General features: G+C 41.6%; 1 protein-coding gene across 14 annotated transcripts in view; it reads right to left on the bottom strand.

Moving 5' to 3' along the window:
* The window catches only part of LOC125887746 (neuronal cell adhesion molecule-like), a 118194-nt gene that overhangs the window by 31844 nt on the left and 69312 nt on the right, over nucleotides 1-17038 (bottom strand). For all 14 annotated transcript variants that reach the window (XM_049574790.1, XM_049574795.1, XM_049574793.1 and 11 more), the window contains exons 3-7: nucleotides 7991-8166; nucleotides 5532-5637; nucleotides 4318-4511; nucleotides 3834-3956; nucleotides 310-480 (exon numbers count right to left, since the gene is read on the bottom strand). In XM_049574790.1, the coding sequence (XP_049430747.1) occupies nucleotides 310-480; nucleotides 3834-3956; nucleotides 4318-4511; nucleotides 5532-5637; nucleotides 7991-8075 (679 nt within the window). In that variant the 5' untranslated portion in view covers nucleotides 8076-8166. The remainder of the gene's footprint in view (nucleotides 1-309; nucleotides 481-3833; nucleotides 3957-4317; nucleotides 4512-5531; nucleotides 5638-7990; nucleotides 8167-17038) is intronic.

Raw genomic sequence — 17038 nt, 5'->3', positions numbered from 1 at the left:
AACGTCTCACAGAAGTAATAAAATGAACGCCTGCCTGGCAGATAGTGCTGGGAGCCATGAGAGCTCTGACAATATGCCTTTTCAGTGGGATGACGACCACTGGCGTCTCTGGGGATGGGATCAGAGATAGGAAATGTTGTTTTCCTCCTACGCAGTCAGGCTTGCACATACTACTTTGAATGAACTGCCGCTCATGTGGACACATTACACGCAAAGTCACACTCTAGTTATCGCTGTCATAGTAGCTCATTTGACCTCCTTCATCTTGGTTTCTTCTCCTCAAACACACACATACACTGTCAGACTTACGGTTGAGGACCTTGACGGTGATGGGTTGTTTCTGCTGGATGGTTTGTGTGTATGGGAAGCGGGCGTAGCAGATGTAATCATTCCTGGAATCCTCTCGGAGTACATTAGAGAAGTAAAGGTCTCCGTTCAGGGACTGGGACACCCTGCTGCTCTGAGGCAGCCTCTGGAAGTCTGAAATGTACAGCAGGTTTAATTATTTGAATTTCAATACATGATACTGTAGTTATAGGTAGAGAGTTGGATGAAAGATAAACTGGTGTAGTTCTTAAGTTTTCATTGGAACACCTCTGGGACACCTGTGGATTATCCAAAACAACTGGGATACTGCTTCTGGAAAGAGGAGTACATCCCAGAGAGAATGGTCTCAAAACCTAGACAAGTTAATCTAAAACTTAAGATTGTGTGTTTATTCTAGACCACACCCCAAAGGCCATTTATTTGCAAATCTTCTGATTGCATCGCATGATCGTCCTCAGCAGATGGAGTTCTGATTTTTGGATCTTTGAAAGCTCCATAACAGCTACTAAATGGACCTTATGGTGAGAGTATTTTGTCAGCTGTTGTTTCCAAGTTCGGAAATGAACTTTCAATCTCAACCTTTAACACAGCATGGACGAGAAGTGGCTCATAAAAAATGGAAATCTGAAAATCTACATTTCTATTTCCAACTGACTCGAATTTACTTGGTGAATTAAAATACAGTACACCAATGTGCATACAGTACTAAAATTCCTCAGGATGATGTATCTTATCTTATCTTATCAGGTTGAACGTCAGGTTTCCTAGGAACAGTGTAAAAACAGGCTTTGAGGTACACTTGGGTGTGTCATAGGTCTATGGTTCTCAACTGGTCCAGCCACAGGGTCCAGAATTCTCTTTAGTCATTCGTTTATGGTCATGTTGTCAAGCTAGTTTGCTGTCTCTGTCAAGTAGCTGTCCATTAGTCACTCACTTTACAGTAGGGGAACAGCACTTCAAAATAAAAGCTCTGTGCCGTAAATTCACTGTACTTAAAAATAAAGTGTTATTTCCAAACTTGACACCTTTGCAAGTCACTTGTGGCCCATTCAGAATGGACCCATGACCCACTTTTGGACCGTGACCCACCAATTGGGAACCACTGTCAAAGGTGTTACCAAATCAGCAGCAATGTTTACAATATAAAAGTATGTTCTGAGGGCCAATAAAGCCCCTTTGAATCAAACTGAATTAAACTCCACTGTATTAATGGGCAGTGTGCTTATGCAACAACAGGATGTTTAACACACCACTGTTTGCCTTTGAATAAATGTGTTTCTGTGTTTTGTCAGGGCTGAATGTGCTGTAGGCTAGGAGGCTGGTCGGAAAGGGAATCACATGTATATCCTACTAATATCCCATTTCTATACTAATACACCTCATTAAAATAACATCAAACATCGATGCTGTACAGTCATAAAAATATACAGTACAGGCCAAAAGTTTGGACACACCTTCTCATTCAATGTGTTTTCTTTATTTTCATGACTATTTACATTGTAGATTCTCACTGAAGGCATCAAAACTATGAATGAACACATGTGGAGTTATGTACTTAACAAAAAAAGGTGAAATAACTGAAAACATGTTTTATATTCTAGTTTCTTCAAAATAGCCACCCTTTGCTCTGATTACTGCTTTGCACACTCTTGGCATTCTCTCCATGAGCTTCAAGAGGTAGTCACCTGAAATGGTTTCCACTTCACAGGTGTGCCCTTAGTGGAATTTCTTGCTTTATCAATGGGGTTGGGACCATCAGTTGTGTTGTGCAGAAGTCAGGTTAATACACAGCCGACAGCCCTATTGGACAACTGTTAAAATTCATATTATGGCAAGAACCAATCAGCTAACTAAAGAAAAACGAGTGGCCATCATTACTTTAAGAAATGAAGGTCAGTCCGGAAAATTGCAAAAACTTTAAATGTGTCCCCAAGTGGAGTCGCAAAAACCATCAAGCGCTACAACGAAACTGGCACACATGAAGACCGACCCAGGAAAGGAAGACCAAGAGTCACCTCTGCTTCTGAGGATAAGTTCATCCGAGTCACCAGCCTCAGAAATCGCAAGTTAACAGCAGCTCAGATCAGAGACCAGATGAATGCACACAGAGTTCTAGCAGCAGACCCATCTCTAGAACAACTGTTAAGAGGAGACTGCGCGAATCAGGCCTTCATGGTCAAATAGCTGCTAGGAAACCACTGCTAAGGAGAGGCAACAAGCAGAAGAGATTTGTTTGGGCCAAGAAACACAAGGAATGGACATTAGACCAGTGGAAATCTGTGCTTTGGTCTGATGAGTCCAAATTTGAGCTCTTTGGTTCCAACCCGTGTCTTTGTGAGACGCATAAAAGGTGAACGGATGGATTCCACATGCCTGGTTCCCACTGTGAAGCATGGAGGAGGAGGTGTGATGGTGTGGGGGTGTTTTGCTGGTGACACTGTTGGGGATTTATTCAAAATGGAAGGCACACTGAACCAGCATGGCTACCACAGCATCCTGCAGCGACATGCCATCCCATCCGGTTTGCGTTTAGTTGGACGATCATTTATTTTTCAACAGGACAATGACCCCAAACACACCTCCAGGCTGTGTAAGGGCTATTTGACCAAGGAGGAGAGTGATGGAGTGCTGCGGCAGATGACCTGGCCTCCACAGTCACCGGACCTGAACCCAATCGAGATGGTTTGGGGTGAGCTGGACCGCAGAGTGAAGGCAAAGGGGCCAACAAGTGCTAAACACCTCTGGGAACTCCTTCAAGACTGTTGGAAAACCATTTCAGGTGACTACCTCTTGAAGCTCATGGAGAGAATGCCAAGAGTGTGCAAAGCAGTAATCAGAGCAAAGGGTGGCTATTTTGAAGAAACTAGAATATAAAACATGTTTTCAGTTATTTCACCTTTTTTGTTAAGTACATAACTCCACATGTGTTCATTCATAGTTTTGATGCCTTCAGTGAGAATCTACAATGTAAATAGTCATGAAAATAAAGAAAACGCATTGAATGAGAAGGTGTGTCCAAACTTTTGGCCTGTACTGTATGATCATGATCCAGAACAGCTAACTAAACCAAAATTATCTGCACAACTAGATAAGTGAGCCTGTGCTTTTTTTTGTAATTTTGGTGAACTGACCCTTTAAAATTAACAAATGTATAAAATGAAATACTAGTTAAGCATGATACTTAGTGTGATAACATTAAATACACAGGACCAGGCATGAGACTAATAGTGGCCCTAATTAATTGCAGCGGCAGAGTGATTGTGTGTCTCAGCATGAAGACCATATTTCCCATAAACCCCTGCTTCTCTGCGATAGACAAGGCAAGTGATGGCTGCCGCTGTTCATATCAATCATTTCAATGTAAAAAACATTATGTGTATGTGACACATTTATATTTAAAAGCCGAAAACAGAACATTAACTTTGAGTAACACTAACATGGATCGTCCCAACCTTACAGGTAAGTCAGTGTGTTTTGATGTGTTCATGTATGACTGAAGCGCTCACTGTTGTCCATCCAGAATATGATGGGAGGGGGCAGGCCAGCAGGGGGTCGACATGGCAGCACCAGGGACACACCCTCCTGAACCACGATTGGCTTGATTTTCTCCTTCGACCACAAGGGGGACCCTGCATCAGTTGGAGAGGGATACACACATGAGTTGATGAGGAGTCTCGTAATTTGACATGAAATATGGGTTGCTAATGGGCTGTGGCTGACATGATGACAGAGGTGACGAGGCAGGATGAGAGGGATGATGCCTGACTGAATAACAATACGCATCAGGAGAAATACAAAGGGATATTTGCTCTGAGTCAAACATGCTGCTTTCCACATACAACCTTTACCTTCCAGCAGCACTCGTAAGATGTAAAATGCAACTTAATTGTTAAAAAAAGAAAAAAGAATGATGTGAGATATGCATGACATTAAGAAAATGGAAGAAAAGAAAAATGAAATGACAGAAATGACAGGCGATGCTGCACTTACTCGACTGCTTTACAACAATGTTGTTGGAAACAGCAGTTCCATGTTTGTTCCTGGCTGTGCACTGGTACACGCACTCGTAATGTTCCGCCTTTGCTCTGCTGATGTCCACCACCAGGGTCCCAGAATGAGGCTTCATGGTCACGTTGGGGTCTTCATCGATGTCAAAGTGGGTCCCATTTCTGGTCCAGGAGAAACTGAAGAAAAAAAACAGATCAGTGTCCTAACAATTTGAGTTTTGAGATTCAGCAACTGACATGGGCAGCCCGGGCGTTCAGTTGTCACTTGAAGCGCCAATACTCACTTTGGTTTTGTTTTAACTGCTCTGAAAGTAGTGTTAGTTTAAAGATACAGAGCACTCTTTCTCTATGAATAAATTAACCAGCGGGCCAACCCAACTATTGGCTGTCACTCCCCCACTCTGGGAGCTTTACTGAACTGTGTCTGTGGACCATTTATAATCATAAAATTAACATCTGGAGTAAAGTATACTTTACAGTTTTGTTTGCGTTATATGTTATGAATAGTCATGAAAATTTGATTATGGGTCCCTAAAAAGTCATGGAAAATTTTTGAAATTTTGTCCATGAAAATGTGTGGGAACCCTGCAATCAGAGCTTGCAACATCTGAAGCAAAGTTTAACTTTGATTTAATGTTAAAAAGAAATTCTTATGATTTAAATTCAAGTTTTCGAGGGCTTTCAAACAGCATTTCAAGAGATTCTAACTTGTGTATACCTGCCAGGCTTCGCTTCTTCAAAAGGGTGTTTGAAGGTTATGTAAGACTTGGCTTCAGAGTTGAGGTTATGTCAGGGTAAAGTGGAGGTTCAGGGCTAAGAAATGTATTCTGTGACTAAGGGTCCTCACAAGTATAGAAGTACAAGCGTGTGTGTGCATGCAGTGTTGGTGCCATCAAAATAATTAGGTATTAAACAAAGAAAGATAAAGGAAAGAGAAGTGAAAGATTCAAAAGCATTAGCTACAATCAGCCTTTGGCAAGGGCAGAATAAGCAGGAATAAAATGCCTTCTTTATTTACTGCACCTTGAACAAACCAAAACTTTACTCATTATACTTCAGACTGAAATTCTGGAGATTTGCTGTCAGCTGAGGCTTTTAACTGAAATTTGACAGGTGGTGGTTGAATCCACACCTGGAAAATCTTCCTAAAAACACAGCATCATGAATGCAAAAAAATCACACTTCACAGATTCCTACCTGGGGTGAGGCTTCCCCTTCGCCTCGCAGTGGATTATAATGTTCTCCCGTGGGTCGATGATGTAATCCTTGGGGGATTGGTGAGTTATGGTCGGTGGCTGCGGCACTAAGAGCGATCAGAAAGACGGCGATATTTAATCATGACCTTTACTGCATAACTAAGCCTTTTGCTGTTGCTGTATCGACCACACACAAGCAGTCATTCATTACCAATCACATGCAGACTTACCGTATTGAATCAAACCAGACGGCTGTTTGCTGACAGACACGAAAAGCTCTCATAACATGTGCTAAAGCAAAAAAAAGCCATGCAGCACGCTCAGGTACATTTCACTTTATTATAATGATCCAATGCTTAATGTATTCCTGTCCGTGCTGGGAAAATAACTAATGGACTATGACAAAACTAATGATACAAGAACTCATGCTCTTTGCAATTACGCTCGATGGGAAATGCTCTACCACTGCAGAAACACACAGAGAGGAAAACAGCAAACAGAGAAACAAAGAGAGCAATGCATGCAATAAATTAAAATCCACTCCAAATCACATTTAGCATCTTATAAAACAAATAAATTATAATATATAATCAAAAAAAATCAAATAAAACCTTTAAAGCACAACAAAAAAAGCTGCAAGCACAACCTCTGCAGTGAATCAACACTCGTTTGAGACTTACATCCTTCCAGAACTTTAGTGTGTTCCCAAGAATCAGCAAACAAAAGAGACAAATTGTGACAGTAAAGAGAGTCGGACATTAGTGGTGAAAAATATCCTCCTGCATTGTTTCTGCTTCAGACGTGATTTAAATGAGGCCAGCTCCTAGTTTAGAAATGCCAGCCTCCAGTGGTCGACACCTCCAACCAAACAATGTGTAGATCTACTACAGCACCGCCGTGGCATCGGGCTGTTGGCAGTCGGGCAAACTTGTTTCTTTCCACATCAGTCAGAATGAGTAACATGAGTCGAACAGTGTTTGCTTTACACAACCATGGCAACAACGTACTGTGAGGTTCCTCCAAAAATAAAATATCAACTGTCTGACCCCTAATGATGGGTAGACATGTAGATGATGTATAGGTAAAAGATAAGAATAAATGTGAAAAGAGCTGAATTGTTGGTGAAGGTTCTCAGTCGTCCAGGGCATGGTAATCTTAAGTGCTATATCACAAGGTAACTGGACTTGTTTGAGTCCAGTCACACCCACCCAGGGTATAAAGCCTGTGACTCTGCACCTGTCAGTTAAAACTGAAGAAGCCTTTTGGATGAGAGGTGAAACATCTTCAAAAAACTTAAGCAAGTCCAGTTGTCTACGATATAGCACTTAAGATGAATCAACTTAATAATTAGTCAGTGGTCAGAAAATGAATCTGCAACTACATTAATAATCAAATTGTTTCAGTGAGATTTTAAGCAAGAATACCCAACAGTCCAGAGTTCCTGCTTTTTCAAATGGGAGGATTTGATGTCTTAATTTGCTATATGTGACAGTAAACTGAATATTTTTGTATTTTCTTTAGATCAGATTCAAAATAAAATGGTGATGTGACCTTGGGTTTAATGGGCATTTTTCAATATTTAAAATAAAATAAGATAAATACATCAAAAAATATTCCACTGAGTAATCAATCATTTAAAAAAGTATTAAAAAATTAATGCAAGCCTACATGTAAAAATGTCAAACTACTGCTGTCACAATACTTAAATCTCTAACTTTGATAAAATAACTGAAAACGATTAATATTTGTTACCATTTTTGATACAAGGAAAAACTTGACAATGAGGACATAACATTTTTCTAATAAATAAGTCAAGGCTATAATGTGACAGCAACATCTTTTCTTTTCTTGGTTAGTAGCAGAGAAAAGTAGAATGACTGTAGTAAACATTAACAATAAGAGAGTGAGAAAGCACAGCTGGTACCAGTGTACCGATACTGCAGTTTCTAATATTCAAAGTCAAATCTGTAAACTGAAATTTTTGACACTATGTCAAACAGCGTAGAGTAAGATAAACCATAAAGCTACTTAAGGGGAAATGTAAGGGGAGACCAACTAAATTCTCATTTTGATAAAATCAGGATTGTGGGATCCTTTTCAGTTTCAGTTAATCTGCTTTGAGAAATACTTTTATTTTTGTTCTTGCCAAGAGGTAAATGAGGAGTTTAATACCACCCTGCTGTTCATATGATAAATATGGAGCCACCTGAAGCTTTTGTCCCAATAACAGTCCCAAACTTATTCAGTTTACTGTCATGTACAACAAAGAAAAGCAGCAAATCCTTACGTCTGAGAGGCTGCAACCAGCAAATGGCACTTTCTCTTCATAAGTAATTTATATATCTCACTTTCTGTTGATCCACTAATCAATTCATTGACTAATATTTCATCCTCAGACAAAACACTCTCTTTACACTCTCTTGGATACAAATGTGGTGTGTGTGTGATGTGTTGCCTTACGGTCTAGTGGGACCTCCAGCGCAGTGGCGAGGTGCACCAGGAACAGCACCAGCAGTGCTGCGTCCATCCTCCTCCTCTCCATCATTGGTGTATGACGCGAAGGTCTGCCCCCAAATACAGCGACGCTCCGCCTCTCTGCTCAGTCACACTGTGTGAGGACACCTGCGCATTCACAACTACAGCGAGAGAAAGAAAGAAAGAGAGAAGGAGAGATAAGAGGACAGAGGCAGGAACACTGATTACTGGGTTGAATAGCACATCCAGTTACTGCTGCCATCAATCATAAACCTGAGTTCTGTTTGGTGTTCGTCTGCTGAAGAGTGAGAGAGAAACAGAGAGACACACACATATAGCTCTGGCCACAGATCGATGTTAGTTGCCATGCAGTGCAGTTTGCTGGAAGCTATCTTTTTGATCTAGTGCACTCCAATATGGACCGACGTGGCCCACATGGGCTCACTTTGCTCGGCTAATCACCGCCGTGGCCATGATGCCTTTAGGCTTCTCTGCCATATCGATCACGTCAGCCGGCACATGACACGCCAAGGGACAAGACACGGGGACACTCACTTTACTTTCCATTTTACCCTCAGCTTTATCAGTCTGATTGACTGACTGGCTGAGCCAGCAGCAACCTGATCCGCAATGAGGTCAGGTTTCAGACAGTGAACCATCATTCTTTCATGGGATTGTTGCAGTGAGAAACATCATGTGTGATTGGGCAGCTTTACGATCTCTGACATCTTAGTAGACACCGTTCAATGTGGACAAGTTCCACACAGTGTTCAGGTTCAAGCAAGTCGACTTGTTTACAGGTCTGAACACACTGGTGAAAGGCTAACTGGCTATTGACTCACTGTTAATTAAGTGAGGATTTTCTGTTCCTTTGTTACTCAATATAACCTAATTATTCCTCCATCACAACTAGTTCATTGAACAGTCTGGAGACAGAAATGTATGTACTGTATGAACACACCAGGTTGGAAATCTTTCTCTTGTTGCCAGGCAGCAGAGTGTTGCCATATCACACCTCCAACCAAACCGAAGCAATTATTATTTTGAGACAAAGCTAAAAAAAAGTAATGATAGAAAAACGTTGTTGAAATTATCACTGCCGGGGTCATCAAAACCAGTGTGACCCCAGCTTCAAAGAAAAATAATAATGATTTTGCTCAATCTAATTCATATTCATGTGCATAATTCAGCGGCGTCACAAAGAAATGAGCAGTATAATTCATTATTTTCCTGAGAATGTGAGTGTAGCTTGCAAATGACGAGTAAAATGCATGATGAAACTGAATTTAGGAGGAGTCGTTTTCTGTCTTTTAACAACCGCAGCCTGACCTGTTTTTATCTTGCTCTCCTGCCTGTCTTAGCCAAGGCATCCGCCGGCACCATATTAAAATGTCACAGCTTAATTTAGAGCTCAGGCAGACTAATTTGCTGCGTTATCACAAAAGCACACTATCAAATTTGGGATAGTAATGCCGGTTACCGTATGAAAGAATCAAATCGAGCCCATTAAAAGTGGAGCTGCCTACGTGTGCTGCTCTCCTGCCTATGGGTGTGGGGCGGGTCAGATGAGGTGGAGGAAGTTGTGTCTGAGACCAGAGGCTAGGCACTCAGACTCTGGCCCGGTCCTCCGTGGGGAACTGATGTATTTGCTAGTGCTGCCCTACAGTCATGATTCAGTACCGGCCCTAGAGCCGGTGTCTGGCAGCAAGGGAAGAGACCAAGGCTAACGTCTGCTGCCCCCAGCTTCCACTACACCTCTCTAGGGAAGGCCTGTATTAATCGCCTAGGGCAGCCAATCACACTGCTGTGAACGCCATCAGGCAGCTCTGGCTTTGGGACTTGACATAAAAAGATCAAGAGGGGGGCAATTTCATCAAGCTCATTTGCAGGCTGCAGGCAGGGGTGCTGCAACCGTACTGAGCAAACAACCTGGAAAAGACTTTTGTCAACCTTGATTATTTTCAACTTGCAGTGTGTTAGGAATTTACAATCAGATGTCATTAATGCAAAATCAATTCATAGTGATTACTAAGGCATTAAACTGTCTTCATTTCTTAGTGTCAGTAGGATGTTGTTGATGGATCACTTCTCTTCAAACAACCTGCTAATGCTTCTACTTTTTAAGCAAGGTAATCTTCACAAATTAATACCACTTTATGATTTTTAAAGCGTAAATTAAATCACCAGAAGTAAAAGCACTATTTTCAAGCTATAAATGAACCACACCATGGTGGCACTGCTACTTCTTCACCACCACCAAAACGGGGCAGTAAAGTCGCGTTCACAGTGATAGCATTAAGTAGTCTCATTTAGCCACTTGTTATAAGACACATAAAAGCTTCAAAATTTATGAAGAAGGTATTTACCAAAGTCTCTTAAACGTCTAACCAAACACCCGTTAAAAAACCCCCCACTGACTTTGAGACAAGGGGACGAAAGTGCCAACATACTAACTCTTGTAGACTGTAGAGTGTATAAAGTAATGGATGTGGCCAAGGTGACATTTAATAGCCTCTAGTTTGGCATTTCAGCCGTCGCCATCTTGGATTTTTAGGACCATAACTGACAATATAGAGTGCCGAGTCACGCCCCTTCCGGTGAAGCTCATGGGACCTTAGATCGAAAAAAATGTGAATGGCAGTGAATGAGGAGAGAAATATTATCTTTTGGTCCCGTTGTGACATGAAATCCAAATATGTCGTTAATGAATTTAAAACATAAATTTTAAGGTCAAGAAAGCCATACTTTGTGGTAAAACTGTTGAGATATAAGCTTTTGAAAAAATGTAATTAGAAAGACTACACAGGAGGCGGTCACGTATGTGACGTCATAGCTTTCGCTCGCTTCCAGCAGCTTGGGGTGACTGCAACCTGGCACAAAACACACAGACATCTTCAATCATAAATCGATTAATCATAAAACAGTGGAATTTCAGCGGGGAGGCCAAGCTGCAGGAAGCGAGCGAAAGCTATGACGTCACATACGCGACCTCCTCCTGTGTACTCTTGAGTCTTTCTAATTAAAAAGCTTATATCTCAACAGTTTTACCACAAAGTATGACTTTCTTGACCTTAAAATGTATGTTTTAAATTCATTAACAACATATTTAGATTTCATGTGGCAACTCAAACGGGAACAAAAGATAATATTGCTCTCCCCATTCACTGCCATTCATATTTTTTCCGATCTAAGGTCCCATGAGCTCTACCGGAAGGGGCGTGACTTCAGCATTCTATTTGGATGAAAGGATTGAGCTAACCCTAGTGCTAGCTGCTAGCTTGGTTAGCAAGATGCATTTACAGCTATGGTTAGGGTGGTATAGACATTTTTGTGTGAATAACAAAATGTGAATGCCTCTCAAGCTTGTGTTAACCACAGACCTCATTTCAGACATCTAACCAAACACCCATTCAAAAAACCCACTGACTTTGAGACATGGAAAGAAAGTGACAACACGCCAACTAATTTGCTAATATCGCTAACTCATTTCCAGGTTTTAGGAATCATTCCTGCAACACTGTATAAAACAAAACAAGACTGTATAAAACATGACCTATTTGTGGACTCCCGTTTAATAGCCTCTAGTTTGGCATTTCAGCTGTAGCCATCTTGGATTTTTAGGGCCAGAGGTAACCATATTTGGACAAAAGGGTTGAGCTAACCCTAATGCTAGCTGCTAGTCTAATTAGCACAGTGCATTTACAGCTATGGTTAACTGTTATAATACTAATACTAATGCTAATTTTGCCAGCAAAAAAAAAGACTTAAAACCACTAAAACAAAATGTACTTACCAGAAAAACTAAATATCCAACTCAAAGACTTTTTTAGTCAGCTGAAACTTTACAATTAGCTTTCATTAACTTAAAACACACTAAAACAGCAACAGCTAAAGCCACGCCTACAGGCTACTCTGTAAATCTAGGGTTAGACTACACCCTGGTTAAGTTACCTAACCCAGTGGTTCCTAATTGGTGGGTTGTGGTCCAATAGCGGGTCGTGGGTCCATTCTGAATAGACTGCACAGGGCTCAACAGTGCGAGCGTTTCACTCGCATTTGCGACTAATAGGTGTGTGCGAACTGTAAAAAATATTTAGGGGCACATGTGCGCATAAAAAAATCAGCCAAAGCAGCCTATATTTTTGTCAATAAAAAAATATGATAATCTAACCGCAAATGTTGGAGGAACTCTAGCCGCCTTCCCTCTTCCCTCTTCCCTGTGTGACACGGTTATGGGCGGTTTTCCAAGCCACTGTCAGCACAATGCGCTCTTGCGCCGCGGTAGCACATACACAATGAATGGGTTCATTGGCAGAGGTCTGCCCTTTGCGCGCTCTGTGTGAAAAGGGCTTAAGTCCCACTGTCGGCAGCGTGGAAATAAGTCAAAGTGTGGAGGAGATGGACTGGGTTAAGCAGCGGATCTCCGGGGGAAGCCTGCCCCGTTCTTCAAATAATTTCAACTCCGAGCGCAGCGCTCGGGTGGAAAATCAGAGCGGTGCGCGATGCCAAGGGTAGCGGTGCCACTTTGTCAAGCATTGCTGCCCTCTCCATAGACAAACAATGGGACAGCCAGCGCAAAGTGGTTTTACAGCTGATCATGTGTAGAGGCCTTTAGTGACCGTTCGCCACAGTACTGCTGCTGGGCAGGGTGGAAATAAAGCCCTTTTCACACAGAGCACACAAAGCGCAGACCTCCGCCGACGAACCCATTCATTGTGTATGTGCTACCGCGGCGCAAGTGCGCACCGCAATGTCGCCGAGCTGAGCGGCGCGCGAGAGGGCGCATGTCACGGCGTCTGCGCGCTGTGACGACACCTTGGCGCCACGCGTCCAATAGCAGAGAAGAGCCTGAAGTAGACCCAGAAGCGGTCACCATGGAGCTGTAGCTCCTGAACGAGCCTGTACTCCCCCAAATCCTGTCCTCTGCGCCCTACCCCGTGGTGGGCGCCGCGAAAGCTCTGTGTGAAAGAGGCTTAAGTCCTGCAGAGTTTCAGAGGACCTGGACAATGTTTTAGGATAGTAATAACATTATATAAGATAATCATATTGCAAAGATAATATATATAAGATAATAACATTAAATACAAAATTAAATTGCAATAGGCCTACTTTTTCAACACTTGATGATTTTACCTTTCTGTACATTTTGTATACAAATTCATTAAATAATTTTGCTTATAAATGTCTCTTTGCATCACGTTTATTACGGAAAACACATTATTTGATCAATTTACATTGTGCCCCTAAAGTTCTTTGTGTTCTCCTTACTTTTTCAACTTAGGAGCACATGTGCTCCTTGGGAAAAAAGTTAGCGTCAAGCCCTGCTGCAAGTGACTTACATGTCAGGTTTGTTAAAAACCACACTTTATTTTGAAGTACAGTGAATTTCCGGCACAGAGTTTTTATTCTTAAGTGCCATTTTCTGCTGTAGAGTGAGTATATAAAGGACAGCTTCTTCGCAGGGACAGCAAACTAGCTTGACAACATGGCCAAACGCAAGTATGTTGCTAAATATTTTAAACTACGTGGACCTTGAACTAATAACTATGGACAAATCTGGATCTCGTGGCTAGACCAGTTTGTAACCACTGACCTAACCAACGTTGTCGTCATAGTAGCAACTTGTCAACATATAGGCTAGCACCTATGGCATCACCTGAATGAGGAAATTATTAGGACCAAAACCATTTTTGCACAGGGCTGTAAACATGTTTATTTCTACTGTATAGTTGGGCACTCTAACACTGGTGTCAATGTGGATTCGTTCGCTCTTGGAGGCAGCCTCAAGTGGCCATTAACGGGACTGCAGTTTTTTGCAATTGCACAGTGACTTCATTTTTCAGACCCGGAGGTTACTGCTTGGTGTATGTGTGAGTGTTGTTTTGCTTCATGCACTGTATTCTCTGCATATTTGAGGTAAGAACACCTTTGTAAATGAAATGGTTCATCTCAAGGGCCTTACTCTTCTAATACATGTCTTAAAAAGTTGTTAAGATCACTGTAATTTGTGAATAAAACATTAACCACAGCCTGAACTTGTCAGTGCACAGTCACAGGTGAAGTGAAAAAAAGGACAGCCTGCGACAGCAAGAGAATAAATGTGTTAATTATAAATTTTACGGTGAATCCCCAAAAGCCTGGTGATTCTTATCTGGAAAGGAGCCAGGGCTTCATCCAGGATTCATTTCCCAATTTAATGAGGTGTAGCAGCTCAGCTCAAGCTGGTCAGCATGTGTGTGTCTCTGTGTGCATACTGTATATGTGTGGCTGTGTTCATTTGTGTGTGTGCTATAATTATCCCTGTGAGCTGCAGTGATATGGGACCAACCCCTTACATCCCTCTCACAGTGGGGCGACAGTGGAAACTCAAGTGGGGCTCTTAAGACGTGAAACCAGCCACCAGGGCCTGAAAACTACTGACATCCTGCCTGAACAGTAAGCATAAAAATGATTAAAACAGCCAGACTTTACCCTTTTCAAATTAAGCAGTGGAGTATTCATGTTCCTAATTCTAAAACCTTCTTTTTACCGACGTAGCACATGGCAGAAGTTTGCATAATGAGAGCACTGTGAGCTTACGCTAGAGAAGCCCTGCATCTTAAAGAGGAAACTACAGTTCAAAGCCCATTTCTCATTTGAATATACAATTCTTCGAGGGGACATGCAATCAGAAAATATCCATCACAATTGTTGAACCCTCCTATGCATCTTGTGCTGACGGAACTGGAAAAGCCAAAGTCAATAAAGCTCACTTTGGCACAGACTGCTGAGGCCGAGATAAAAACACAGTACTGTTTGGAGTGCTGTGCCAAAAGCTGTCAGACTGCTGATAAAATCGAACAGGAAATGGTCTCTTAAAACGAAACACGGCAGGTTGGTACGGACGCTTCCAGCAAGGAATTTTAGATATTTTTCAAAATAGATGAGGCCAAGAGGATGATAAATGGCGCTATTGTCTCACTTAGAAAACTCAATACAATAGTTACTAAAGGCCTCATGATGACAACTGCCAGAGTGCCTGAAGAGTACTTAAAAAGCCAAACAAGTGTATTGACTAGTTTTAACTCCTTAAACCTGGATTAACTAATGTTTTGGCCACTTGAAAGCAGCGGAAACAAGTTTTAAGCTCACTAATATGTTATCACTTCATTCATTTAAGGTGAAAAAAAGTTGCTTATTTACACATTCAGCAGATACAGAGCAGCATCATCATACATTTGAAGTTATTTTTCTGGCGATCAGATGAATGGAAGTCCAGTATCTACCCTCCTTTTAGCTCTGTTTTTGGTCTCCACCAACTCCTGAAGGAGATATCTGCCTCTTTAGCTGCTAAATGCTCCATGTTCACCAGCTAGTTGCTAGCTGTGTCTGTCTACTGTTTGGAGGTCAACGGCTGCAAGGAATGGCTGATAAAATAACATGGAACACAACAGCATGGTTTGCAAAATAATAGGCTAAATTTTATTTGTATTAAATGAAAGGTTAGCTCCATTATTATTTATTTATTTAGGTTTTTAGTAGTGTAGGAGTAGCGTTCCTGAAATTCAAATTTTGGTCGGTGTGTATGTTTTAGCCTCAAAATGTTATATTCCCAAACCCGTCTAAAAACAGTTTCCCATGTGACCTAAAATAGATTTCTGCATGGTGTCTTTGCTCCATATAAACCTACGTAGTAGCAGAGCAGTAGACCAGCAACTGCAGTGTGCTGTGGGGTAAAATTACTGTTTTTGTCAATGGAGTCTGGTGGCCTTGAAGACGGCATACTTAACAGCTCTAGTCTCCTGTCAGAGCAGGCTGTCTGACGGTAAGGTAAAGTGGTAAAATAATCTTAATGTTGTGTACACAAACTGATTTTTTTAGGTGATTCTTTTTCAGGAGGCTAAAACATGTTTCACTGCCACTCGCATCCACAGCCACCAGACTCCTTTGACAGAGATAGCAATTTTACTTTGTAGTACACAAGCATTTACCACTTTAGCAATTTCCTGAGCCACCACATAGCTTGTCTTTGTAACACCTTCACCTCTTTTCATAAGATTTGTGAAGACTGACTGCTGGGCAGACGAGCCTCAATTAAACTTTTTAACCTTACGTTTACACTCACCCATAAATGAGTTGAAGGATTTGTGATCAGTCTCATAATAACGTTTAACACGAAATCCTTTAAGCACTGAATTCTCCTGTCTGCAAATGAGGCAGACCACTTTATCTGTCCCCAGAGGTCAGATGAAGTAAGAGTTTATCTATTTTACCTGAAACCTCCTTTTCTCCTCAACCATACAGCAATTTTCAGTGGTGGCTTTTCTGTCTCACTTCTATATTTAAGTGCTGAGTTGTCGCTAATCTTAGCTAACAGCACTGACATTGATGTAAATCCTGTGACAGGTGTGAGATTCCACTAGTTACAATGCGACCAGTACCTTTCTACAAGTTGTCATTCCTAACCTGACAGATGCCTGCTGGAGGGTGCAGTCTGACGCAGGAGCTAAATAGTGTATTAAATGTAAGTTATTGAGAGTGAGAGTATTAAAATATAACATTTCCATTTCACGTCACATTTGAGGGGTGCACAAAATGTTTCTGAGGGCTGCCATTGGTCCATGGGCCAAGCTTTGGGCAACTATGAGTTAAAGCACGTAAATCCACAATCAGGGACCTTTAAATGCCACCACACAACCTAACTAGCTGAGTTCCTTCAGTAAAAATCAATGTCACCAAAATGAAAGGCTGTAATGTTAATTACCGGCTACAACTACATGAGACTGCCTTCACTCAGGACCTGCTTTTCTCTCTGGTCATTTTGTCCGTGGAGAAAACACTCAGCACTTGTGTAAAAGCTGCATTGAGCTGTCTGGCCTCTCATTCAGCCAGCCTCTTCAATTACTCCATTGTCATTTTCCCATGGCCAGCTACTTCACCATCCCAAAACTAATTGGTTTTGTGCACATGTCAGAGACATAGCACATTACAGCGACACACACACATACACACATAAGCAAAGACATATTCATGAACGCTGGCTGCAGGACGTGA

Source organism: Epinephelus fuscoguttatus, linkage group LG4 (assembly GCF_011397635.1).
Source record: "Epinephelus fuscoguttatus linkage group LG4, E.fuscoguttatus.final_Chr_v1".
NCBI lineage: Eukaryota > Metazoa > Chordata > Actinopteri > Perciformes > Serranidae > Epinephelus > Epinephelus fuscoguttatus.
Note: the sequence above shows the minus strand (reverse complement) of the source record. Positions and strands in the feature narration are given on the sequence as shown.